Source organism: Hyla sarda, chromosome 7, assembly GCF_029499605.1.
Source record: "Hyla sarda isolate aHylSar1 chromosome 7, aHylSar1.hap1, whole genome shotgun sequence".
Taxonomy (NCBI): domain Eukaryota; kingdom Metazoa; phylum Chordata; class Amphibia; order Anura; family Hylidae; genus Hyla; species Hyla sarda.
Genome location: NC_079195.1, coordinates 67,562,391 through 67,589,177, shown reverse-complemented (window position 1 = coordinate 67,589,177; position 26,787 = coordinate 67,562,391). Strand labels below are relative to the sequence as shown.

Here is a 26,787-nt window from a genome sequence, read left to right as displayed (position 1 = left end):
AAAAATTCGGGGAATCGGCCGAATCAAATTTTTTAAAAGTTCGCTCATCTCAAATCTTCTCCATAGTCTTTGGGTAAAAGTTGTATAAAGGCCCCCTAGATGTATACTAGGGCCTTTTAGGGCCTCGGGCCAGGCCTAGTGCAGCATGGCTTTCACATCAAGAAAATTACAGCTCTGCACCCCGCAGAATAGGAATTGTGGATCTGGGGAGACAAGCAACAAGAGCCACTGCCTCTAAGTTGAACTGAAGAGATATATACCAGTAGAACACGCAAACCAGACCTTCCTGCCTCTAAGCACACAGTATCCCTTACTATTAAAGTGGTTTTAACTTGCTTAAGAAGACAAAACAAGAAAACTAGGCAACTACATTTTACAGGTACCCTGATACAAACACTATGATTTCCCATTGAACTTGTCAGTCGTTAAAGGGGTACTCCGGTGGAAAACTTTTTTTTTTTTTAAAGAACTGGTGCCAGAAAGTTAAACAGATTTGTAAATTACTTCTATTAAAAAATCTTAATCCTTTTAATACTTTTTAACAGCTGTATGCTACAGAGGAAATTCTTTACTTTTTGAATTTTTGTTTTGTGCTGTCCACAATGCTCTCAGTGCTGACACCTCTGTCTGTGTCAGGAACTGTCCAGAGCAGCATAGGTTTGCTTTGGAGATTTTCTCCTGCTCTGGACAGTTCCTGATACGGGCATCAGGTGTCAGCAGAGAGCTCTGTGGCCAACACAAAAAAGAAATTCAAAAAATAAATATTTTCCTCTGTAGCATACAGCTGCTAAAAAGCCACTCAGCTGTTTGTGAGCTGGAACTGCGGCGTGCAGCTCAAACAGGTGGTGGCGAATACAAGATTGCTGGGGGTCCCCAGCAGTGGGACCCCCGCGGTGAGACATCTTATCCCCTATCCTTTCTATAGGGGAAAAGATGTCTCAGGGCTGGAGTACCCCTTTAAGAACCGTGCCTCCATTATATGGAAGATTGTTTTCAAGTAAAACTGTTGCTCCACTCTATGACTTCCCAGTATCTGTCTTATACCTGCACCGTACAATCAAGGACACCCTATCAGTCAGACACCCACATGGTGTGTCTGGGGGAAATCACAACCACCTACATCACAGAGCTGCGCACCTTCACTGCATTGGCCCACAGAGCACAGGACAAGCTTATGGAAGCCCTTGTGCCGGGTGCCATAGTGTAAAAAAAACTATGACAGGCCTATGACCAACAGCACTTTAGAGATGGAAAAACCACAGGAAGACCACCAGTTCTCAGTGTCTGTATACCCTAAAAAGTAGTCTATATTTTATTATAATGGTCTACATTTAGTAGGGGCATGTAGGAAATATAGCAGGACACTTTCTTTAGATGTCTGCAGTGTATGCTTCTATAGAATAAGATAAAGTAATGATATGCTTTATAGGGCTTTTTCATCTGAACTGAAACATATTTGCCAAAATCCAAATATATACATAGTTACATAGTTAGTACGGTCGAAAAAAGACATATGTCCATCAAGTTCAACCAGGGAATTAAGGGGTAGGGGTGTGGCGCGATATTGGGGAAGGGATGGGATTTTATATTTCTTCATAAGCATTAATGTTATTTTGTTCCATAAATGTATCTAATCCTGTTTTAAAGCTGTTAATTGTTCCTACTGTGACCAGTTCCTGAGGTAGACCGTTCCATAAATTCACAGTCCTCACGGTAAAGAAGGCGTGTCGCCCCTTGAGACTAAACTTTTTCTTCTCCAGACGGAGGGAGTGTCCCCTCGTCTTTTGGGGGGGTTTAACCTGGAACAGTTTTTCTCCATATTTTTTGTATGGGCCATTAATATACTTATATACATTTATCATATCCCCCCTTAAACTTCTCTTCTCAAGACTAAACAATTGTAACTCCTTTAATCGCTCCTCATAGCTAAGATGTTCCATGCCCCATATTAGTTTAGTTGCGCGTCTCTGCACCCTTTCCAACTCCGCAGTGTCCCTTTTATGGACAGGTGCCCAAAACTGAACAGCATATTCCAGGTGAGGCCGTACCAATGCTTTATAAAGGGGGAGTATTATGTCCCTGTCCCTTGAGTCCATGCCTCTTTTTATACATGACAATATCCTGCCGGCTTTGGAAGCAGCAGCCTGACATTGCATGCTATTCTGTAGTCTGTGATCTACAAGTACACCCAGATCCTTCTCTACCAGTGACTCTGCCAGTTTAATCCCCCCTAAGACATACGATGCATGCAGGTTATTAGTACCCAGATGCATAACTTTACATTTATCCACATTGAACCTCATTTGCCAAGTGGATGCCCAGACACTTAGTCTATCCAAGTCATCCTGTAACTTATGCACATCCTCTATAGACTGTACCGTGCTACAAAGCTTGGTGTCATCTGCAAAGATAGAAACAGAGCTGTTAATACCATCCTCTATATCATTGATAAATAAATTAAACAACAGCGGGCCCAGTACTGAACCTTGGGGTACACCACTAATAACTGGGGACAAATCAGAGTACGAATCATTGACCACCACTCTCTGGGTACGATCCATGAGCCAGTGTTCAATCCAGTTACAAACTAAAGTTTCCAAGCCCAAGGACCTTAACTTACCTGTCAGACGTCTGTGAGGGACAGTATCAAACGCTTTGGCAAAATCCAGAAACACTATATCCACAGCCATTCCTCTGTCAAGGCTTCTACTCACCTCTTCATAAAAGCAAATTAGATTGGTTTGACAACTTCTATCCTTAGTAAACCCATGCTGGCTATCACTTATAATACTATTATCCCCTATGTATTCTTGTATGTAATCCCTTATAAGTCCTTCAAACAATTTACCCACAATGCACGTTAAACTTACCGGTCTATAGTTTCCTGGGGAAGACCTAGAGCCCTTCTTGAAGATTGGCACCACATTCGCCTTGCGCCAGTCCCTTGGCACAATACCAGACACCATAGAATCTCTAAATATCATGAACAGGGGTACAGATATTACTGAACTTACCTCTCTAAGAACTCTTGGGTGTAGTCCATCCGGCCCTGGGGATTTGCTTACATTTATATCACTTAACTTACCTTGTACCATCTCTACATTAAGCCAGTTCAGTACATTACATGATGTGTTACCAGCACTGACCTGGCCAATGTCAGCTCCTTTTTCCCTAGTGTATACAGAACTAAAGAACCCATTCAGTAGCTCCGCCTTCTCTTGATCGCCTGTGACAGCCTCCCCATTATCATTATTAAGGGGTCCTACATGCTCTGTCCTTTTTTTTTTTGCATTTATATATCTAAAAAAATATTTAGGATTAGTTTTGCTTTCTTTGGCCACCTGTCTCTCATTTTGAATTTTTGCTGTTTTTATTACATTTTTACAGATTTTATTAAGCTCTTTGTACTGTTTAAATGTTATCGCTGACCCATCAGATTTGTATTTTTTTAAGGCAATTTTTTTGTTGTTTATTGCTCTTTTAACATCATGTGTCAGCCATGTAGGATTTAGTTTTAATCGTTTATATTTGTTCCCCTTTGGTATATATTTAGCTGTATAGTTATTTAGAGTTGATTTAAAGATGTCCCATTTACCTTCTGTATCAGTATTTGAGAACACCTCCCCCCAGTCTATGTCCTGTAGTGCAGATCTCAGCCCAGGGAAGTTTGCCTTTTTAAAGTTATATGTTTTTGCCTTCCCCGCCTGTCTTTGTTTTCTACATTTTAAGTCAAAAGTAACTATATTGTGGTCGCTATTACCAAGGTTTTCCCGCACAGTTACATTACCAATCAGCTCTGCGTTGTTGGAAATGATCAGATCCAACAAGGCATCACTTCTTGTTGGGTCCTCCACAAACTGGCCCATAAAATTATCCTGCAATAAATTTAGGAATTGTCGCCCCTTTGTAGTTTTAGCCAACCCCGGACCCCAATCTATATCTGGATAGTTAAAATCTCCCATTATTACCACTGTACCTGCCCGGGCGGCCCTCTCTATTTGTTTATGAAGCCGAACATCTATCTCTTCAGTGATATTAGGGGTCTGTAGATTACCCCAAATATTATTTTTTCAGTATTTCCCTCCTTTTGTAATTCTACCCACAGTGATTCCACCTCCTCAAAATCATCACACACTATGGCATCGTTCACACTGACTTTCATACCACTTCTTACATACAGACAGACTCCACCACCTTTTCTGTTCATTCTATCCTTGCGAAACAATGTAAACCCCTGCAGATTGACAGCCCAGTCATGCGAGGAGTCCAGCCATGTCTCAGTGACCCCAACTATATCAATATGTTCCTCCAGTATAAAGGCCTCAAGCTCCCCCATTTTATTTGCTAGGCTTCTGGCATTTGTGAATATACACTTTACATTTCCATCCTTTATGTTATTGGGGTTAATGGGATTCAAGGGTGTAAGTTTTATTTTCCTATGAAGCCTATTCCTATTAACTATTCTAACCCCTCCCTCCGGTCCACCCCCAGGTACATTTATAATTCCCACCTCTCTATCTACACTATCTTCCCCCTCTTTGCTGTAGGTTCCCTCCCCCCAAGTCCCTAGTTTAAACACTCCTCCACCCTTCTAGCCATCTTCTCCCCAAGCAAAGCTGCACCCTCCCCATTGAGGTACATGTAATAATAATAATAATAATTTTATTTATATAGCGCCTACAGATTCTGCAGCGCTTACAATTATGGGGTACAAACAAAGACAAGTATCAGACATAATATTACACAATAACTATTCAAACAAAGAGGTGTGGGGATATGTTGAAGATATGTTGAGGCCAATTAAAGAATGTTATAGGCCTGTCTGAAGAGATGTGTTTTCAGGCCACGTTTGAAACTATGGATGTTGTTGATGAGTCTGAGGGATTGAGGTATAACATTCCAGAGAACCGGTGCAGCACGAGTGAAGTCTTGGAGACGGGAGTGAGAAGTTCGGATTATAGAAGATGTTAGTGTGAGATCATTAGCAGATCGGAGAGAACTTGTAGGATGGTAGACGGAGATGAGAGAGGAGATGTAGGGAGGTGCAGCATTGTGGAGAGCTTTGTGTGTGAGACTGAGGATTTTGTACTGTATTCTGGACTGAATTGGTAACCAGTGTAGTGACTGGCACAGGGAGGAGGGGTCAGTGTAGCGGCTGGAGAGGAAGATGAGTCTGGCTGCGGCATTACGGATGGACTGAGGAGGAGAGAGTTTGGAGAAAGGAAGGCCTATTAGTAAAGAGTTACAGTAGTCGAGGCGGGAGTGAATCAAAGCAATAATGAGAGTTTTAGCAGTTTCAGTAGTGAGAAACGGGCAGATTCTGGAAATGTTTTTGAGATGCGGGTGACAAGAACTTGAAAGGGACTGAATATGGGGAGTGAAAGACAGATCAGAGTCAAGTATAACTCCAAGACAGCGAGCCTGCTGCCTGGGAGTTATGGTAGTCCCACATACCGAGATGGAAATGTCAGGGTTAGGTACAGCATCAGTTGATGGAGAAAAAGTTCTGTTTTCGAAAGATTTAGTTTCAGATATAAAGAGGACATGATGTCTGAGACAGCAGAGAGACAGTCACTGGTATTCTGTAGGAGTGCAGGGGTGATGTTGGAGGTAGAGGTATAGAGTTGGGTGTCATCAGCATAGAGGTGGTACTGGAAACCAAATCTACTAATTGTTTTTCAAATGGGGGATGTGTAGAGTGAAAAGAGTAGAGGACCCAGGACCGATCCCTGGGGAACCCCGACAGCAAGGGGAAGAGGAGAAGAAGTAGAGCCAGAAAACTAGACGCTAAAGGAGCGGCCAGAGAGATAGGAGGAAAACCAGGCGAGAGCAGATTCCTTGAGACCGATGGAGCGGAGACTACTGAGGAGGAGTTGGTGATCCACAGTGTCAAAAGCCGCAGAGAGGTCCAAGAGAATCAGTAAAGAGAAATTGCCATTTGATTTGGCCGTCAGAAGATCGTTAGTGACTTTGGTTAGGGCCGTTTCTGTGGAGTGAAGGGAGCGGAAACCAGACTGTAAGGGGTCAAGAAGAGAGTTCTCGGAGAGATAGCGGATAAGGCGGGAGTAGACCAAGCGTTCCAGGAGTTTGGAGATAAAGGTGAGATTTGACACGGGTCGATAGTTGGCTGCACAGGATGGGTTCAGAGATGTTTTTTTCAATAGTGGGGTTATGATAGAGTGTTTGAAAGAGGAGGGAAAGACCCCAGAAGAGAGGGAGAGGTTAAAGATTTTAGTTAGGTGACAGCTGCTAGCAGGAGAGAGAGACTGGATGAGGTGTGAAGGCATGGGGTCACTAGAGCAGGTAGTGGGGCGGGCGGAGGAGAGGAGCCTGGAAACCTCATCCTCTGTTACAGGCTCAAAAACTGAGAGTGATGAAGAGGAGACGTGGCTGGGAATTGGATCAGAACTTTTAGGGGACTGGGAGAGGATTTCATCACGAATGTCATAGTTTTGAAGTATTTGGCCAGGTCTTCAGCACAGAGATGAGTGATTGGGGTCTGTACTTTAGGCCGAAGGAGAGAGTTGAACGTGTCAAAAAGGCGTTTTGGGTTGTTAGACAGAGAGGAGATGAGGGAGGTAAAATATGCTTGTTTGGCGAGATGAAGAGCAGAGTAATAGGATTTATGCATGAATTTATAGTGCAGATAGTCTGAAGAAGTCTTAGTTTTCCTCCACAGACGTTCAGCACACCTAGAACATCGCCTGAGAAATCGGGTTGTTAGCGTGTGCCAGGGTTGCTGTAAATCAATGTGAAATCTGCATTTTATTTAAACTTGTAGAGCCGACATTTTGATCACAGAGTTATTGGTTTTCAGCATCAGTAATTTATAAATCAAATAGATTATCTCTAGAGATGAACGAACTATAGAAAAATTCGATTCGGCCGATGCGCCGAATTTTCCGAAAAAGTTTGTTTTGATCCGAATTTTTTTGCGGCAAATCTATATTAAAAAAGACTATTTCTAGCCTACAGAGAGCCTGAATAGGGGTACAGAACACTTTGCTGTGTTCTAAAACGCATATGGAGTGTGCTGGGGTAGTGAAATAATACTGTTATTCAGAATAACATGCAGATTACTGGCATCGCTTTTAGAATCACTGTCGCACAGCAGCACAATGACAGAGCCTGGAGGTGGCATCAGTGTGAGGAGACCATATAGTGACTGAATGACACAGCGTGGAGGTGTTGGCAGCATGAGGAAACCATATAGCGGCTGAATGGCACAGCGTGGAGGTGTTGGCAGCATGAGGACACCATATAGTAGCTGAATGACACAGCTTGGATGAGGCTGAAGCATGAGGACACACTATAGTGGCTGAATGACACAACATGGAGGTGTTGGCAGCATGAGGAGACCATATAGTGGATGAATGGCACAGTCCGGAGTTGCCAGCAGCATGAGTAGGCACTAGGCCTTCACAATCGCTAAGATTAAAAGATGAATTTAGAAATTTAAACCGAAGATTTTGGATAGCAGGTGCTACCTATGATAAAATTTGAATTTCCCAGACCCAGGCCCAGTAGCAGCATCAGTAAACCATATATTGCCTGAATGGCACAGCCTGGAGTTGGCTGATGCATGAGGAGACCATTGAAATGTCTGATTTTTTTATTTGAAATTTAAATCAAACTTTGAGGGGCCCGGACCCCATCGTGTGGGTACGAAGGACCAAATCCAACAAGCCCCCACAGCAACATCAGTAAACCATATATTGCCTGAATGACACAGCCTAGAGTTGGCTGATGCATGAGGAGACCATTGAAATGTCTGATTTTTTAATTTGAAATTTAAATCAAACTTTGAGGGGCCCGAACCCCAGCGTGTGGGTACGAAGGACCAAATCCAACAAGCCCCCACAGGGCGCATGTAGCCGTGAGATGTCGGCGCAACGTCTCCATTGCCCTGACCGGCCCTTTTTTTTTTTTTTTTTTTTTTTTTGTGCCTTTGTTTAAGAACAAGTGCATGTCCAAGAGTACAGAAGACTCTGTAATGCAGGACGGTGGACCACAAAAAGACATTCCGTATTATTTTTGACAATTTTAATAAAAAAATCACACACAACAAGCGTTCAATGGTGTAATGGTTATTATTCTGGAAAATTCAAGTTTATTACTGAGAAAATTATCATAAAATTTGAAAAAAAAACTGTACCCAAGAGGGTTTAATACATTGCACCATTAATGTTGAAATTTTAATTAAGCATGTATGTATCTGTTTCACAAATTTAAAATTTAAGGCCCAAGCCCAGAAGCATCATGAAGTCAAGTAGTTCCTTAAAGACACAGGAGCAGTCAGGAGTAGCCATCAGCAGTACCCAAAAGGCTTTCATAACCCTTTACATTGCACGATCAATTGCGAGATCGAGCAATAACAGGTGTGTTATGCCCTCAGATGTCCATGGCTGCACGCGCGATACACTGAACGGACCAGCGTGTGTCTATCCTTCACCGACAAGTACTGGAAACCCGCTCAACCCCGTTCGTGATAGGGATCGGGGATTGCAATTATTTGCCATGAAAGAAGAATTCCAACTAACTGTGGGTCATAAGCTCGGGTTTATTAAGTCCCTGGCATTTGTACACACTGCCTGTCTCTACTAACGAATGGATGGTTTAGTGAAGTGCTCGGATCGGCCCCGGCGGGGTAGGCGACGGCCCTGGCAGAGCGCCGAGAATTTAAAGATCATTGTTGGAATTAGCATAAAGCATGTATTAGCTACTGCTAAACTTCCAAAAATTAAAGGCCCAAGGCCAGAAGCATCAGTAAGGCAAGAAGTTCCTGAAAGACACAGGATGAGTCAGGAGCAAGTATTCGCAGTACCCAAGAGGGTTTCATAAACTCTTCACTAAAGATCAATGTTGAAATTTGCATTAAGCATGTATTTAGCTACTGCTAAACATCCAAAAATTAAAGGGCCAAGGCCCGAAGCATCTGTGAGGCAAGTAGTTCCTGAAAGACACAGGATGAGCCAGGAGCAGGCATTCACAGTACCCAAGAGGGTTTCATAACCCCTTACATTTAAAAATCAATGTTGAAATTTGCATTAAACTTGTATTTAGCCACTGCTAAACATCCAAAAATTAAAGGGTCAAGGCCCGAAGCATCTGTGAGGCAAGTAGTTCCTGAAAGACACAGGATGAGCCAGGAGCTGGCATTCACAGTGCCCAAGAGGGTTTCATAACCCTTTACATGTAAAGATCAATGTTGAAATTTGCATTAAGCATGTATTTAGCTACTGCTAAACATTTAAAAATTAAAGGCCCAAGGCCAGAAGCATCAGTGAGGCAAGTAGTTCCTGAAAGACACAGGATGAGCCAGATGGAGGCACTCGCAGTACCAAAAAGCGTTTCATAACCCTAATTGATAACCAAAGAGGGTTTCATAACCATAATTGGGAAGTGTTGGTGTAGCAGCATGGTCAATCTACTCTGAGGCATCTGGCATTGGTGGCTGGAAATCCTGGCTGATCCATCCCTGATTCATCTTGACAAACGTCAGTCTCTCCACATTTTTAGTGGACAGACAAGTTCGCCTTGGGGTGACTATGGCCCCGGCCGCACTAAACACCCGCTCTGATGGCACACTACTGGCCGGGCAGGACAGCTTTTCCAGGGCAAACTCTGCTAGTTGTGGCCATAAATCAAGTTTGGCTTCCTAGAAGTCCAGCGGATCTTCAATGGTTGTTGGCATGGCCATGTCAAGGTATGCCACCACCTGCTGGTTCAGGTCCTGCTCCATGTCTACCTGCTGATGATGAGTTGCTTCACTATGCGGGTGAAGAAAGCTACTCATCAGCGACTGTAGACTCAGGCTGCTGCTGATTGAGCTGGTACTGTTCCTGCCACCCCTCCCCTCCCCAGCAGCCATGGCAGTGGAAGGTGAGTGCAGAAGGCCCCCCGAGTCAGACCTGCGAGTGGATGGACCATGTGGCCGATCGGCATCGGCCAACTGACTACGTAGGATCTGTCTGTAGTAGGTCAGTTTGTCCTCCCTCTCAGTGGGTGTAAAAAAGGCCCCCATTCTGGGACAGTAGCGAGAGTCCAATAAGGTGGAGATCCAGAAGTCATCCCGCTGACGAATTTTGACAATTCGGGGGTCACTACGCAAGCAACTGAGCATGCATCGTGCCATTTGCGCCAGTGACTCGGAGGGACTACCTGCCTCCATCTCCACTGCATACTGTCACGGTGTGTCTGGGTCCTCTGTCTCGCCTTCCTCATAACCCTCCAGCTCCTCTGGCTGCTCCTGCTCCTCCTCTCCTGTCCGATGACTAGAAACACCGGGCATCTCATCCAACCTAAACTGTGCTCCGCTCTGCCCCTCATCCTCCTCCTCCAGTTCAGTCCCCACAGGGTTCATGTAGCCTTGAGATGTAGGCGCAACGTCTCCATTGCCATGACCAGCCATCGTTTCAATCATTTGTTGTAGGAAATGTAGGAGTGGAATTACGTCATTCATGGAGTAATCCAGGCGATTTACAAATAAAGTGGCTTCCTCAAAGGGCCTCAGCAAACGGCAGGTGTCACGTATGAGCTGCCACTGGTTCACATTGAAGTTACACAGGGGAGTACTCCTATCTGCTTGGATCATCAATAAATCGGTGATGGCTTTTCTTTGTTCGTATAGTCTGTCCAACATATGGAGGGTGGAATTCCAACGTGTAGCAACGTCACAAATAAGACTATGTTGTGGGATACCATTCTGATGCTGCAGCTCAAGGAAGGTGTGCTTGGTGGTGTACGAGTGGCTGAAGTGCATGCACAGTTTCCTTGCCATTTTCAGGATGTTTTGCAAATGGGGTGAAGACTTGAGGAAGTGCTTGACAACCAGATTCAACACGTGTGCCATGCAGGGCGCATGTTTCACACTTCCTTGTCGCAGCGCGGACACGATGTTCTTCTCGTTGTTGGTCACCATGGTTCCCATCTCCAGATTTCGTGGAGTAAGCCATACTCGGATTTCTTTACAAATGAATTTTAGCAGTTCCTCCCCTCCCCAAGGCAAACACATGGTACGATGAAGGGCCACCGAGATTTGGACGTGCAGTGGAGGCCGAGGACACGGTGGAGGATGAGGAGGCGGCGTTGCACACTGTAACAGGACCAACTGCCTGAGAGCGAGAGCGTGGAGGAGGAAGCGGTGGGACCTGTCCAAGTTGCTGTTGTGGCTGTGCGGGAACCACATTTACCCAGTGAGCCATAAAAGACAAGTATTGTCCCTGCTCGTAGTTACAGCTCCACACGTCGGTGCTGCCGTGCACTTTTGAACACACCGACAGGCTCAAGGACTGGCCCAACTTCTCTTGTACAAACTTATGCAGGGCTGGTACTGCCTTCTTCGCAAAGAAATGACGGCTTGGGACTCTCCACCTCGGCACAAGCCATCAATTCTCTGAAAGGTGCAGAGTCCACCACTTGAAAAGGGAGGGACTGCAGCACCAGCAACTTGGACATGAGCACATTCAACTTCTGCGCCGTTGGATGAGTGGGCGCATACTGTTGTCTCTTGGACATGGCTTCGCCAATGGATTGTTGGCGGAATGGCTGACTAAAAGCACGAGAAGCAGGAGCATCTAGAGCGACAGAAGGAGGGTTTGACACACAGCTCCCTTCGGCTGAGGTGGTGGAGCCTTGGCTGGATGAAGGAGGGAGCAGATGGCCACTGGGTGATGCAGCAGGCTGGACCATTACATCGGAGCCACTGTTCTCCCAGGCCGCTTTATGGTGGCGAAGCATGTGTTGACGCAGGGCCATGGCACCGACATTGGGACCCTGGTCACACTTCACCTTCTGCCGACAGATCTTGAATGTGGCTACATGAACCTCCTCCGGATGCCTGATGAAAAAATTCCACACCGCCGAGTAGCTGATTTTCCCACCTACAGTCCGCACTAATTGACTGCTACTGGCGCCGTCTCCAGGAACCCGTTTCACTACCTCCCGGAAAGGTAGGCTGCGCGAAGCAGGTGGTCTCCCCCGGGCATGTTTAGCTCCTGAATTTCCACTCCTGCCACCGCGCTGACTGCCAACCGTGCTACCACCTTGCGGCCTCAAGGGCAACCTGCAACTCTCTTCTCCTGATGATGATGAAGCCCCTTTTGCACCCGGCTCCCAATTGTGATCGGCTTCACCATCATCAACAGGTGTGTGCACATCACTGAGGTTCCCCAACAGTATCTGCTTCAGGACACTGAACCCTTGCAACACTTCCTCCCACGTCACTCTCCGCATCACTACTTGGCTGCCTAGCGGAGCAAGCAGCGCATGTCTCCTCCCCATCTTGGTTGGGCAGTAGCTGCTGGCTGTCCTCTATTAGATCGTCCTCAGTGAATAGTGGAGCTGAACCCACAGCATAATATACTTCTCTAGGAGAGGGAACAGCATAGGACAAAGGCAATGGGAGGACAGGGACTGCTCCCGGGCCATGCCATCTGAGGGTTGTGTCTGATGAACCCACCGACTTTTGACTGGGGGTGTCAGATGTCACTTGTGATGATGTGGATGAGCGTGTTAACCAATCGATAACGGCAGATGGGTTGCTGGTCGAGACACGACCGCTGGCTGATAACGGGAGCTCAGGCCCCTTGCTGCGACTCCTGCTGCCACTTGCCCCTAGTCTGCTGCCAACTCTGCCTGAAGTATTTAGGCCTCTGCCACTCTTCTGTGCACGTCCTGGAACTTCTCTGCCTGACATACTTAGTGCGTATATGAGGGTATTACAATACGCTACACTGCTCTTTAAACAGTATTTGTCTAGAACAGCAGCAGGTTACTTATGGCTGTCCTTTCACAGTATGTAGGCCCTTGGCATATTAACAGGTACAAGATGGTACACTACTTGGATGTACATATGCGGTATGCACTGATGAGGGCAGAAATATGCGCAACAATACGCAGATAAAACTCAGCATTTTTGTAAAACACCATCCGTTGAGTATTATTGTTTGGACTTTCACAGTATGTAGCCCCTTCACAGATTAACAGGTACAAAATTGTACAATACTTGGATGTACATATGCAGTATGCACTGATGAGGGCAGAAATATGCACAACAATACACAGAAAAAAGTCAGTTTTTTTGTAAAACACCAGCCGGTGAGTACTATTGTTTGGACTTTCACAGTATGTAGCCCCTTGACAGATTAACAGGTACAAAACTGTACAATACTTGGATGTATGTATGCGGTATGCACTGATGAGGGCAGAAACATGCGCAACAATACGCAGAAAAAAGTCTGTATTTTTGTAAAACACCAGCCGGTGAGTACTATTGTTTGGACTTTCACAGTATGTAGCCCCTTGACAGATTAACAGGTACAAAATGGTACAATACTTGGATGTATGTATGCGGTATGCAGTGATGAGGGAAGTAATATGCGCAACTATACGCAGAAAAAACTCCGTTTTTTTGTAAAACACCAGCCGGTGAGTACTATTGTTTGGACTTTGACATTATGTAGCCCCTTGACAGATTAACAGGTACAAAATGGTACAATACTTGGATGTACCTATGCGGTATGCACTGATGAGGGCAATAATATGCACAACAATATGCAGAAAAAATAAGTATTTTTTAAAAACACCAGCAGGTGATTACTTTTGCCAGGAGTCAGGACTTTCCCTGTATCTAGACTTGTTAAAGATACAGAATAGTAGACTGCTTTGATGTAGGCATGTGTTATGCACGTATGAGGGCAGACAAATGCACTACAGTCTGCTGAAAAATAATGTATTTGTGAACAGCAGCAGGACCCAACAGTGCAGCACCACAAAAAAAAAATCCAGGGATTAAACCCTAAATTGCACTCTGTCACACAATTCTGAGCAGCAGATGATTTGTGGAGCAAAAAAAAAAAAAAAAAAATGAATTGCGCTGAAAAATGAGGAGATAAGATGTTTGATAAAGTTCAGGCAGCTTGTTGATCTGTATAAGGCTGGGTTCATACTACGTTTTGCCCCATACGGGAGCGCATACGGCAGGGGGGAGCTAAAAGGTCGCACTCCCGTATGTCACCGTATGCGCTCCCGTATGTCATTCATTTCAATGAGCCGACCGGAGTGAAACGTTCGGTCCGGTCGGCTCATTTTTGCGCCGTATGCGCTTTTACAACTGGACCTAAAACCGTGGTTGACCACAGTTTTAGGTCCAGTTGTAAAAGCGCATACGGCGCAAAAATGAGCCGACCGGACTGAACGTTTCACTCCGGTCGGCTCATTGAAATGAATGACATACGGGAGCGCATACGGTGACATACGGGAGCCCGAGCTTTTAGCTCCCCCCTGCCGTATGCGCTCCCGTATGGGACAAAACGTAGTGTGAACCCAGCCTTAGGCAGCTAACAGCTATCTGCCCCTCTCTGCTGCAATACTCAATAACGTGAATAGGAGGTTTAGCTATCAATGATCCTTCTCAGTGTAACAGCAAAGCACTCTGCACTCCTGTCTTTCCCCAATGCTGATGTGACTAGCAGTTGCAGTGTAACGCTGTGGTATAAGCTAGTCAGACACACGCAGTCCCGTTCTCTCTATCTCTGAGTGCAGAGACGAAATGAAGAGAGGCAAGATGGCCGCCGATTATACAGGGCTGTGACATCACAGGGGTCAATGAATACTGATAGACTGCATCTCACATGTGATTCAGGGTCATCCCTTCCTACCTTCCTTCCCGCCGCTGTTTCCCGCCCTCCCATAATCCCCTGCCCCATGTACTCACACGTGGATCTGCCATTTTAGGTCTCCAATAGCCTGGAACGCTGTAAAATGAAGTTTAATTGATCGAATCGCGGAGATATTCGCATTCGTTGCGAATCGAATATTTCATGAAATTCGTAACAAATTCGGGTTCGTCTACTTCGATGCGCTCATCTCTAAAAGTGACATTCACCTTTATAAAACCAACAGGGAGACAACAGGGGGAGATCCTGCAGGGGAAGGACTCAACCTGACAGGGCCTACAGGTAGTACAGGACCGTGTACCTGTACTGGGACATCACACTAGTAACAGCTGGATCAGGACCAATTTGCAACAAATAGGAATAGTTTCCCTTCTATTTACTCTAGTTCTGATGAAAATTGTACATTAAGAGGGTTTGTGCATTAAACATGGCAGAGGCCAAGAGGAAGCATGGCAGAGCGAAACTGTTCTCTCCCTTTATTTCTCTATCCTGTATTTCCTGGTGTTGTAAATTAATGTGGTGAGCCACCGGTGTTATAGTGGGATCACGGGGTGTAGCGGTGTAGGTAGCGGGGCTAGATGGTGTTAACCCCTGGGGCAAGATGTTGTTAACCCCTAGTGTTCGTGAAGCCAGGATGTGGATGTTTGGTGTAGGGCACCGCCGACAACCAGTCCAAAAACGGCATATAGTAAATGAGAGTCCAAAGCAGTGTTTTGATGGAACTGGAACTTTACTGAAGAAGGCAGAAAACAGTCTTTAGCCAACTTCCACAGAGGTGACCGGGACACAGGGAACCTCTCAGGCTTGCTTGGACTTGTAGTTGCAGTAATAATGATGATGCAGGCCATTGTACTACTGTTATGACTTTGGTAGGGACAGTAGAGACTTGACTTGTACTCACAGATTTGATGTGGCTACAGACTTTTACAGGCTTTGGCCTAGATATGCTGGACTTGACTTGAACAGGACTTGTGCTTGCTTTGCTTGCAGGAACCAAGAGCAGGAACTAAGAGAGAGAATATGGAGACTACATCCCCTTATATATCAGGGGGCTGGACTAAAGCCCATTGGTAGCTGGTTGCCTGTGGTTACCTCTGCCTCTGGAACTCTGGGTATATCATGTGATTACATATCACTCGACCTATCACATGACCATTGGAAGGTCCTATACAGGCTAAATATCCTAACAACTTTTGGACACAGTTTACCTTCACTGTACAGTACTTATAATAAATGTATATACTCAATATACAATACAATACCATATAATGACCATATAACGGGATCCTGCAGGAGAGCCCTGTGGACCTGAGGGATTCTACCTGAGGGGACTTTAGGACTGTACAGAACCATGTTCTGTACCAGGACACCACATTAATATAGAGAAAGTTTGGTGAATGTTACTCATATTCTTTTCTTTGACTATAATTGTAAAGTCTATATTCTACATAAGAGTGCAGTACCACTGTGCACGCTATGTCTGGAGGTGCTCTGGGTGGATTGTTGCAGGTGTAATCCCGTAAAGATTGTTTGGCTGGGGGAGTGGCAGACATGGCAGGTAAGTTTACCTCTTATATCACAAAATTCCAAGAAACTATACAACAACTATGTATTATCTTGTTCTAAATATTGGTTTTAGATTTCCATTGTTTATATAGAAATAAAGACTGTCCAAGTGTTTCTTTTTCTTTTTTTTTTTTATTTATTAAGATGTCTTACAATGTTAATCTGTAGTAGTTGTTTCCTTGTTAGAGAACTGAAAACAATATATATCACATTTCACATTAAGTTGCCAATGAACATTAATTCCGAAGCTTAACAGGTCCAGCAACAGCATGAACATGGTTGGGATGGGACTCCACTGCTCTCTTGGTCCTCGGCTTACAGCCCTGGTTACAGCGAGACCCTCTATCAGACTGTCTGCACACAACAAGCTTGCACTGAATGTACACACTGGAGTAAATTCTCATGAAGCTGAATGCACTGAATCCAAATCTCACTGAGCTCGGTGAAGGTGAAGGATATTGTTGATAATCTGAAACTTTTGGGCACCTGAAATTTGATAAGAAAAAAATGTGATTCCCTTTATACCACAAATATATCACGTTGGACCCCATAAAGTGAAAATGTAATAGGCAAGGTGATGCTATTAAAAGGCAACTGGACTCATTGAACTTGTTACCATGAAGTTCAGTGTTATTTTGTGTGAAAGCTAAATGCAGTTGTCAATGGGATGCATTATCATAGTGCATCCCATTGCTAAGTCCCCCTATAATCAACTGTCACGCCCCCTCCCATAGACTTGCATTGAGGGGGCGGAGTGTGACACGAGGGAGCGGGGCTATGACATCACGAGCTCCCGGCGCCGGCTCCAGCGTTCGGAACAGTTTGTTCCAAATGCTGAGCAGCGGAGTACTCCTTTAAGGGATCTTCCAAAGCAAGAGATGCTGTTTGTGCTTTGGAGAGTCCTAATTGGAGGACTTTATTAACTTAGATTCCTCTAATAAAGTTTCTAATTCAGATAAACCCTTTAAAGGGGTACTCAGGATGAAAACTTTTTTTTTTTTATCAACTGATGCCAGAAAGTTTAACAGATTTGTAAATTAAAAGACAAAAATACCCAGACCTCAAGGAAGGTATAGTGGATGTAAGAATTTGAACTATAATTAAAGGACCAGGAATAGTGCTTCAATTATAATAAGGTATATATTTTATTAAAAATAGTAAGGCTGATAAAAATTCCACCTCACAAGGGGCCCCTTGCGAGAGGGAGATACATTTACCTAAAATAAATGGACTGACACTGGTATAGGAGACTATTTTCTATCTCAGAATGCACTATATATATATATATATATATATATATATATATATATATATATATATATACTGAAACAGTTAAAGAAAAAATGTGCTGATATGTACTGAAACAATTCAAGACACTTAGTTGCTGGATGGTATCCTTAGAATCCGTCTTTTTCACTGTAAAGGGGGTTGGATGCAAAAATATATGCAGTATGCAACAATGTAACAAGTTCCTCTTAGTAGATGAAAGTGTAACAATGTTCAGTGTGTTACAATTGGTGTTCGCTGTTACTAGTTTCTCAGTGTCTTTATATCAGGACAGATAGCTGGCAGTTTTGCAGTACATTACCGGTTCTTAAACTGCCAGCTATGTGTCCTGATATAAAGACACTGAGAAACTAGTAACAGCGAACACCAATTGTAACACACTGAACATTGTTACACTTTCATCTACTAAGAGGAACTTGTTACATTGTTGCATACTGCATATATTTTTGCATCCAACCCCCTTTACAGTGAAAAAGACGGATTCTAAGGATACCATCCAGCAACTAAGTGTCTTGAATTGTTTCAGTACATATCAGCACATTTTGTCTTTAACTGTTTCAGTATATATACAGTGGTCCCTCAAGTTACAATATTAATTGGTTCCAGGATGACCATTGTATGTTGAAACTGTTACGCCGAGCGCTCCGGGTCCCCGCTCCTCCCCTGAGCGCTCGCTACACTCCTCGCACTGCAGCGCTCCGGGCCCGGGGCGCTGCGATACCGCCTCTGGCCGGGATGCGATTCGCGATGCGGGTAGCGCCCGCTCGCGATGCGCACCCCGGCTCCCGTACCTGACTCGCTCTCCGTCAGTTCTGTCCCGGCGCGCGCGGCCCCGCTCCCTAGGGCGCGCGCGCGCCGGGTCTCTGCGATTTAAAGGGCCACTGCGCCGCTGATTGGCGCAGTGGTTCCAATTAGTGTTTACACCTGTGCACTTCCCTATATCACCTCACTTCCCCTTCACTCCCTCGCCGGATCTTGTTGCCTTAGTGCCAGTGAAAGCGTTTCCTTGTGTGTTCCTAGCCTGTGTTCCAGACCTCCTGCCGTTGCCCCTGACTACGATCCTTGCTGCCTGCCCCGACCTTCTGCTACGTCCGACCTTGCTTCTGTCTACTCCCTTGTACCGCGCCTATCTTCAGCAGCCAGAGAGGTTGAGCCGTTGCTAGGGGATACGACCTGGTCACTACCGCCGCAGCAAGACCATCCCGCTTTGCGGCGGGCTCTGGTGAAAACCAGTAGTGACTTAGAACCGATCCTCTAGCACGGTCCACGCCAATCCCTCTCTGGCACAGAGGATCCACTACCTGCCAGCCGGCATCGTGACAGTAGATCCGGCCATGGATCCCGCTGAAGTTCCTCTGCCAGTTGTCGCTGACCTCACCACGGTGGTCGCCCAGCAGTCACAACAGATTGCGCAACAAGGCCAACAGCTGTCTCAACTGACTGTTATGCTACAACAGTTACTACCACAGCTCCAGCAACCATCTCCTCCGCCAGCTCCTGTACCTCCTCCGCAGCGAGTGGCCGCTTCTGGACTACGACTATCCTTGCCGGATAAATTTGATGGGGACTCTAAGCTTTGCCGTGGCTTCCTTTCCCAATGTTCATTACACTTGGAGATGATGTCGGACCAGTTCCCCACTGAAAGGTCTAAGGTGGCTTTCGTAGTCAGCCTGCTGTCTGGAAAAGCCCTGGCTTGGGCCACACCGCTCTGGGACCGCAATGACCCCGTCACTGCCTCTGTACACTCCTTCTTCTCGGAAATTCGAAGTGTCTTTGAGGAACCTGCCCGAGCCTCTTCTGCTGAGACTGCCCTGTTGAACCTGGTCCAGGGTAATTCTTCCGTTGGCGAGTATGCCGTACAATTCCGTACTCTTGCTTCTGAATTATCCTGGAACAATGAGGCCCTCTGCGCGACCTTTAAAAAAGGCCTATCCAGCAACATTAAAGATGTTCTGGCCGCACGAGAAATGCCTGCTAATCTTCATGAACTTATTCACCTAGCCACTCGCATTGACATGCGTTTTTCCGAAAGGCGTCAGGAGCTCCGCTAAGATATGGACTCTGTTCGCACGAGGCGTTTCTTCTCCTCGGCTCCTCTCTCCTCTGGTTCCCTGCAATCTGTTCCTGTGCCTCCCGCCGTGGAGGCTATGCAGGTCGACCGGTCTCGCCTGACATCTCAAGAGAGGACACGACGCCGCATGGAGAACCTCTGCCTGTACTGTGCTAGTACCGAACACTTCCTGAGGGATTGTCCTATCCGCCCTCCCCGCCTGGAAAGACGTACCCTGACTCCGCACAAAGGTGAGACAATCCTTGATGTCCACTCTGCTTCTCCACGTCTTACTGTGCCTGTGCGGATGTCTGCCTCTGCCTTCTCCTTCTCTTCTGTGGCCTTCTTAGACTCTGGATCTGCAGGAAATTTTATTTTGGCCTCTCTCGTCAACAGGTTCAACATCCCAGTGACCAGTCTCACCAGACCCCTTTACATCAATTGTATAAACAATGAAAGATTGGACTGTTCCATACGTTTCCGCACGGAGCCCCTTCTAATGAGCATCGGATCTCATCACGAGAGGATTGAACTTTTGGTCCTCCCCAATTGCACCTCGGAAATTCTCCTTGGACTTCCCTGGCTTCAACTTCATTCCCCAACCCTGGATTGGTCCACTGGGGAGATCAAGAGTTGGGGGCCCTCTTGTTCCAAGGACTGTCTAAAACCGGTTCCCAGTAACCCTTGCCGTAACTCTGTGCTTCCTTCAGTAACCGGTCTCCCTAAGGCCTATATGGACTTCGCGGATGTTTTCTGCAAAAAACAAGCGGAGACTCTACCTCCTCACAGGCCTTATGACTGTCCTATCGACCTCCTCCCGGGCACTACTCCACCCCGGGGCAGAATTTATCCTCTCTCTGCCCCAGAGACTCTTGCCATGTCTGAATACGTCCAGGAGAATCTAAAAAAGGGCTTTATCCGTAAATCCTCCTCTCCTGCCGGAGCCGGATTTTTCTTTGTGTCCAAAAAAGATGGCTCTCTACGTCCTTGCATTGACTACCGCGGACTTAATAAAATCACGGTTAAGAACCGCTACCCCTTACCCCTCATCTCTGAACTCTTTGATCGCCTCCAAGGTGCCCACATCTTTACTAAATTGGACTTAAGAGGCGCCTATAACCTCATCCGCATCAGAGAGGGGGATGAGTGGAAAACAGCATTTAACACCAGAGATGGACACTTTGAGTATCTGGTCATGCCCTTTGGCCTGTGCAACGCCCCTGCTGTCTTCCAAGACTTTGTTAATGAAATTTTTCGTGATCTGTTATACTCCTGTGTTGTTGTATATCTTGATGATATCCTAATTTTTTCGGCCAATCTAGAAGAACACCGCCAGCATGTCCGTATGGTTCTTCAGAGACTTCGTGACAATCAACTCTATGCTAAAATTGAGAAATGTCTGTTTGAATGCCAATCTCTTCCTTTTCTAGGATACTTGGTCTCTGGCCAGGGACTACAAATGGATCCAGATAAACTCTCTGCCGTCTTAGATTGGCCACGCCCCTCCGGACTCCGTGCCATCCAACGTTTTTTGGGGTTCGCCAATTATTACAGGCAATTTATTCCACATTTTTCTACCATTGTGGCTCCTATTGTGGCTTTAACCAAAAAAAATGCCGATCCCAAGTCTTGGCCTCCTCAAGCGGAAGACGCCTTTAAACGACTCAAGTCCGCCTTCTCTTCGGCTCCCGTGCTCTCCAGACCTGACCCATCTAAACCCTTCCTATTGGAGGTTGATGCCTCCTCAGTGGGAGCTGGAGCTGTCCTTCTACAAAAAAACTCTTCCGGGCATGCTGTTACTTGTGGGTTTTTTTCTAGGACCTTCTCTCCGGCGGAGAGGAACTACTCCATCGGGGATCGAGAGCTTCTAGCCATTAAATTAGCACTTGAGGAATGGAGGCATCTGCTGGAGGGATCAAGATTTCCAGTTATTATTTACACCGATCACAAGAACCTCTCATACCTCGAGTCTGCCCAACGGCTGAATCCTCGTCAGGCCAGGTGGTCTCTGTTCTTTGCCCGATTTAATTTTGAAATTCACTTTCGGCCTGCTGATAAGAACATTAGGGCCGATGCTCTCTCTCGTTCCTCAGATGCTTCTGAAATTGAACTCTCTCCTCAACACATCATTCCTCCTGACTGCCTGATTTCCACTTCTCCAGCCTCCATCAGGCAAACTCCACCAGGAAAGACCTTTGTTTCTCCACGCCAACGCCTCGGAATCCTCAAATGGGGTCACTCCTCCCATCTCGCAGGTCATGCGGGCATCAAGAAATCTGTGCAACTCATCTCTCGCTTCTATTGGTGGCCGACTCTAGAGACTGATGTGGTGGACTTTGTGCGAGCCTGCACTATCTGTGCCCGGGATAAGACTCCTCGCCAGAAGCCCGCTGGTTTTCTTCTTCCTCTGCCTGTTCCCGAACAACCTTGGTCTCTGATTGGTATGGATTTTATTACTGACTTACCCCCATCCCATGGCAACACTGTTATTTGGGTGGTCGTTGATCGATTCTCCAAAATGGCACATTTCATCCCTCTTCCTGGTCTTCCTTCAGCGCCTCAGTTGGCTAAACAATTTTTTGTACACATTTTTCGTCTTCACGGGTTGCCTACGCAGATCGTCTCGGATAGAGGCGTCCAATTTGTGTCTAAATTCTGGAGGGCCCTCTGTAAACAACTCAAGATTAAATTAAATTTTTCTTCTGCATACCATCCTCAATCCAATGGACAAGTAGAAAGAATTAACCAGATCTTGGGTGACTATTTACGACATTTTGTTTCCTCCCGCCAGGATGACTGGGCAGATCTTCTACCTTGGGCCGAATTCTCGTATAATTTCAGAATCTCTGAATCTTCCTCCAAATCCCCGTTTTTCGTGGTGTACGGCCGTCACCCTCTTCCCCCCCTCCCTACCCCCTTGCCCTCTGGTCTGCCCGCTGTGGATGAAATTTCTCGTGATCTCTCCATCATATGGAGAGAGACCCAAAATTCTCTCTTACAGGCTTCTTCACGCATGAAGAGATTCGCGGATAAGAAAAGAAGAGCTCCTCCCATTTTTTCCCCTGGAGACAAGGTATGGCTCTCCGCCAAATATGTCCGCTTCCGTGTCCCTAGCTATAAGTTGGGACCACGCTATCTTGGTCCTTTCAAGATTTTGCGCCAGATTAATCCTGTCTCTTACAAACTTCTTCTTCCTCCTTCTCTTCGTATTCCTAATGCCTTTCATGTTTCTCTTCTTAAACCACTTATCATTAACCGTTTCTCTCCCAAATCTGTTCCCCCCACTCCTGTCTCCGGCTCCTCGGACATCTTCTCCGTCAAGGAAATTTTGGCATCTAAAAAGGTCAGAGGGAAAACCTTCTTTTTAGTGGATTGGGAGGGTTGTGGTCCTGAAGAGAGGTCCTGGGAACCTGAGGACAATATCCTGGACAAAAGTCTGGTCCTCAGGTTCTCAGGCTCCAAGAAGAGGGGGAGACCCAAGGGGGGGGGTACTGTTACGCCGAGCGCTCCGGGTCCCCGCTCCTCCCCTGAGCGCTCGCTACACTCCTCGCACTGCAGCGCTCCGGGCCCGGGGCGCTGCGATACCGCCTCTGGCCGGGATGCGATTCGCGATGCGGGTAGCGCCCGCTCGCGATGCGCACCCCGGCTCCCGTACCTGACTCGCTCTCCGTCAGTTCTGTCCCGGCGCGCGCGGCCCCGCTCCCTAGGGCGCGCGCGCGCCGGGTCTCTGCGATTTAAAGGGCCACTGCGCCGCTGATTGGCGCAGTGGTTCCAATTAGTGTTTACACCTGTGCACTTCCCTATATCACCTCACTTCCCCTTCACTCCCTCGCCGGATCTTGTTGCCTTAGTGCCAGTGAAAGCGTTTCCTTGTGTGTTCCTAGCCTGTGTTCCAGACCTCCTGCCGTTGCCCCTGACTACGATCCTTGCTGCCTGCCCCGACCTTCTGCTACGTCCGACCTTGCTTCTGTCTACTCCCTTGTACCGCGCCTATCTTCAGCAGCCAGAGAGGTTGAGCCGTTGCTAGGGGATACGACCTGGTCACTACCGCCGCAGCAAGACCATCCCGCTTTGCGGCGGGCTCTGGTGAAAACCAGTAGTGACTTAGAACCGATCCTCTAGCACGGTCCACGCCAATCCCTCTCTGGCACAGAGGATCCACTACCTGCCAGCCGGCATCGTGACAGAAACTATTGTATGTTGAGACCATAACTCTATGGAAACCTGGTAATTGGTTCTGAAGCCACCAAAATGTCATCCAAAAATAGGAAAAAGTGAGGATTGAAGAAAAATAAGTGGATAACTAATACAGATAAAGCAAATCCTTACATATAAAAGTAAGAAAGAGCTGCTGGGAGCTGTATATAAAGCAAATCGTTACATATAAAAGTAAGAAAGAGCTGCTGGGAGCTGTATATAAAGCAAATCCTTACATATAAAAGTAAGAAAGAGCTGCTGGGAGCTGCAAATAACTGTCTGTCAGTGTTTCCCAACCGAGGTGCTTCCAGCTGTTGCAAAACTACAACTCCCAGCATGCCCGGACAGCCGTTGGCTGTCCGGGCATGCTGGGAGTTGTAGATTTGCAACAGCTGGAGGCACCCTGGTTGGGAAACAATGGTTTATGTAGAGGACAGGAGCTTCTTCAGGGTCCTATACAGTACACACAGTGTCCAAAATGGAGCAACCCTTACTTGGTGTCCAAAGGAGCAGCTAACCCTGGCACAGGTAAGGAGTAGTACAGAACTTGTAGTTCCTCCCTGTACTGTAGGGGCGCTACCAGACAGCCAGTCAGTGCATGCACCTCAGTAATACAGGGGTTTTACCAGTAAAATGCCCATTCTGATTGGTCAGTTCCACCAGTTGTGACAGGTATCGCAGATCTGGACTGTCTGTAGCATTGTATATTGAGTCTGGTTTCAAGTTACAATGGTCCAGAAAAAGAAATTGTATGTTGAAACTATTGTATGTTGAGGCCATTGTAAGTTGAGGGATCACTGTATAGTGAATTCTGTGATAGAAAATAGTCTCCTATACAAGTGTCAGTCCATTTATTTTAGGTCAATTTATCTCCCTTTCGCAAGGGGTCCCTTGTGAGGTGGAATTTTTATCAGCCTTACTATTTTTTAATAAAATATATACCTTATTATAATTGAAGCACAATTTTTGGTCCTTTAATTATAGTTCAAATTATTACATCCACTATACCTTCCTTGAGGTTTGGGTATTTTTGTCTTTTTGTTTATTTAACATTGGCACCATAGGTATAGGTGCATTACCCGTTTGTCCTCGATAGGTTATATAATTGTGAGCTGCACATACTCTTTCTTTTTTTCCTAGAGATTTGTAAATTACTTCTATTAAAAAATCTTAATCCTTCCAGTACATTTTAGGGGCTGTAGACTACAGAAGAAATGCTTTTCTTTTTTGGATTTCTCTTCTGTCATGACCACAGTGCTCTCTGCTGACCTCTGCTGTCCATTTTAGGAACTGTCCAGAACAGCACATGTTTGCTATGGGGATTTTCTCCTGCTCTGGACAGTTCCTAAAATGGACAGCAGAGGTCAGCAGAGAGCACTGTGGTCGTGACAGAAGAGAAATCCAAAAAAGAAAAGCATTTCCTCTGTAGTATACAGCTGCTAATAAGTACTGGAAGGATTAAGATTTTTTAATAGAAGTAATTTACAAATCTGTTTAACTTTCTGGCACCAGTTGATTAAAAAAAAAGTTTTCCACTGGAGTACCCCTTTAACATATTCTTTAAATGGCATTTGCATCATGCTTTGTGTTGGAGAACAGATTCAGAATTTTCTTGCTGACCACTGTGTCCACTTTATATGGCTACCAAGAAAAGTAAGAGAAAAGAAATGGGGCAACCAACTGCTGGGCAATATTTTTGCACCTAAAAGTAGATAATATATGCTATTTCCTATTCACAGTTTGCATTTTACTAGAGAGGAACAATAGACACACTTAGGGTCTATTCATGTAGCTCTTTTGCAGCCACGTAGCTCTGTGTGTCCGCACGTAACGGTCAGACGAGCAGACACACAGAGCTACGCCGCCGCAGCAGGGTGCTCATTCTTGTGACTGCAATCAGCGAAATGTACTGCGAATGCGCTACGTTTTACCCTAGCCTAAAGGGAGATTTTACCAGTACCCAGATACAATGGAATGACTTACCCATTTTGTATGAGATTATAAACCTTTTGTGTTTCCCGCACATGGAAAGGATCAGGAGAAGCCACACAAGTGTCTACAAACAAGACCAGGTTCGGATCTGTGGTGCCCAGGGTGGCTTGTAGGAACATATTTTGATTGAGTTCAACTAAGTATGGATAGTTGTATACTGGGTATATGAAACTTGGATCATTGAAGAAAGTTAAATTCGCTGAATACAGACCATATTGCGTTAAGGTAAGAACCATTGTGTCATTGGCAGAATACAAGGAATCTACTATAATATTTTGGTGCATCCGACATCTCAAAGTGAGACTTAATTTCTTTCTGTACATTACCACAGGTTCAACAGAGGAAGTAAATAGAGTGTTTTCATAGTTGATGGTGTCATTGAGAACCTGATAAGAAGAAAAGGGGAAGGGATATATAATAAGAGAAAGCATAGGAAAATGTAAGGTGTCATATAGCTTATTATATCTTATATCTGTATATTAATGAGGAAAGGGGTAGGACTTAAAATGCTAGTAACTTTGCAACTTAATTATTACTTTTAAAGGGGTATTCCCCTGTGATCTTTAAAAGGGGGCCCTGATTCTTTGATTTTGAATGGAGCAGCGAATCACGGATGAGCACTGCCGCTAATCCGTGAGTTGCTGCTCCATTCAAAACCATGGCTTTTTTATGGGAGCCTCCAAGATAGCTAAATGATACTTAAAGGAATACTCTATCCTAAGGATAGGGGATAAGTGTCAGATCGCAGGGGGGTCTGTCTGATGGGACCCTCCTGTTATCTCCCATATGGCGCCCTGGCTCTCTGCATGAAAAGAGCTGTGTCGACCACCGCACAAAGCTGTGGCCAACTAACACCCTGCACCCCGTACCCCTTTAAGGCCCCTTACACACTATAAAAATACTTCCGTTATGAACGCCCGTTAGGAAATAGGCAGTTATACGGCCATTATAGTCTATGAGATTTTTCTAATAGTTGTTTTAACCCGTTATCGCCCGTTATTAACCCCTTAAGGACCC

At 45.7% G+C, this 26,787-nt stretch overlaps 2 protein-coding genes across 2 annotated transcripts in view; both read right to left on the bottom strand.

Moving 5' to 3' along the window:
* The window catches only part of LOC130283131 (uncharacterized), a 91,173-nt gene extending 75,462 nt beyond the window's left edge, over positions 1-15,711 (bottom strand). The window contains exon 1 of the mRNA XM_056532321.1: positions 15,580-15,711. The gene's annotated coding sequence lies outside the window, so the exon portion shown is untranslated. The remainder of the gene's footprint in view (positions 1-15,579) is intronic.
* Positions 15,712-16,395: 684 nt separating this feature from the next.
* The window catches only part of LOC130281765 (deleted in malignant brain tumors 1 protein-like), a 69,106-nt gene continuing 58,714 nt past the window's right edge, over positions 16,396-26,787 (bottom strand). Inside the window, exons 9-10 of the mRNA XM_056529363.1 lie at positions 25,762-26,156; positions 16,396-16,730 (exon numbers count right to left, since the gene is read on the bottom strand). Coding sequence (XP_056385338.1) covers positions 16,481-16,730; positions 25,762-26,156 — 645 coding nt within the window. The 3' untranslated portion in view covers positions 16,396-16,480. The remainder of the gene's footprint in view (positions 16,731-25,761; positions 26,157-26,787) is intronic.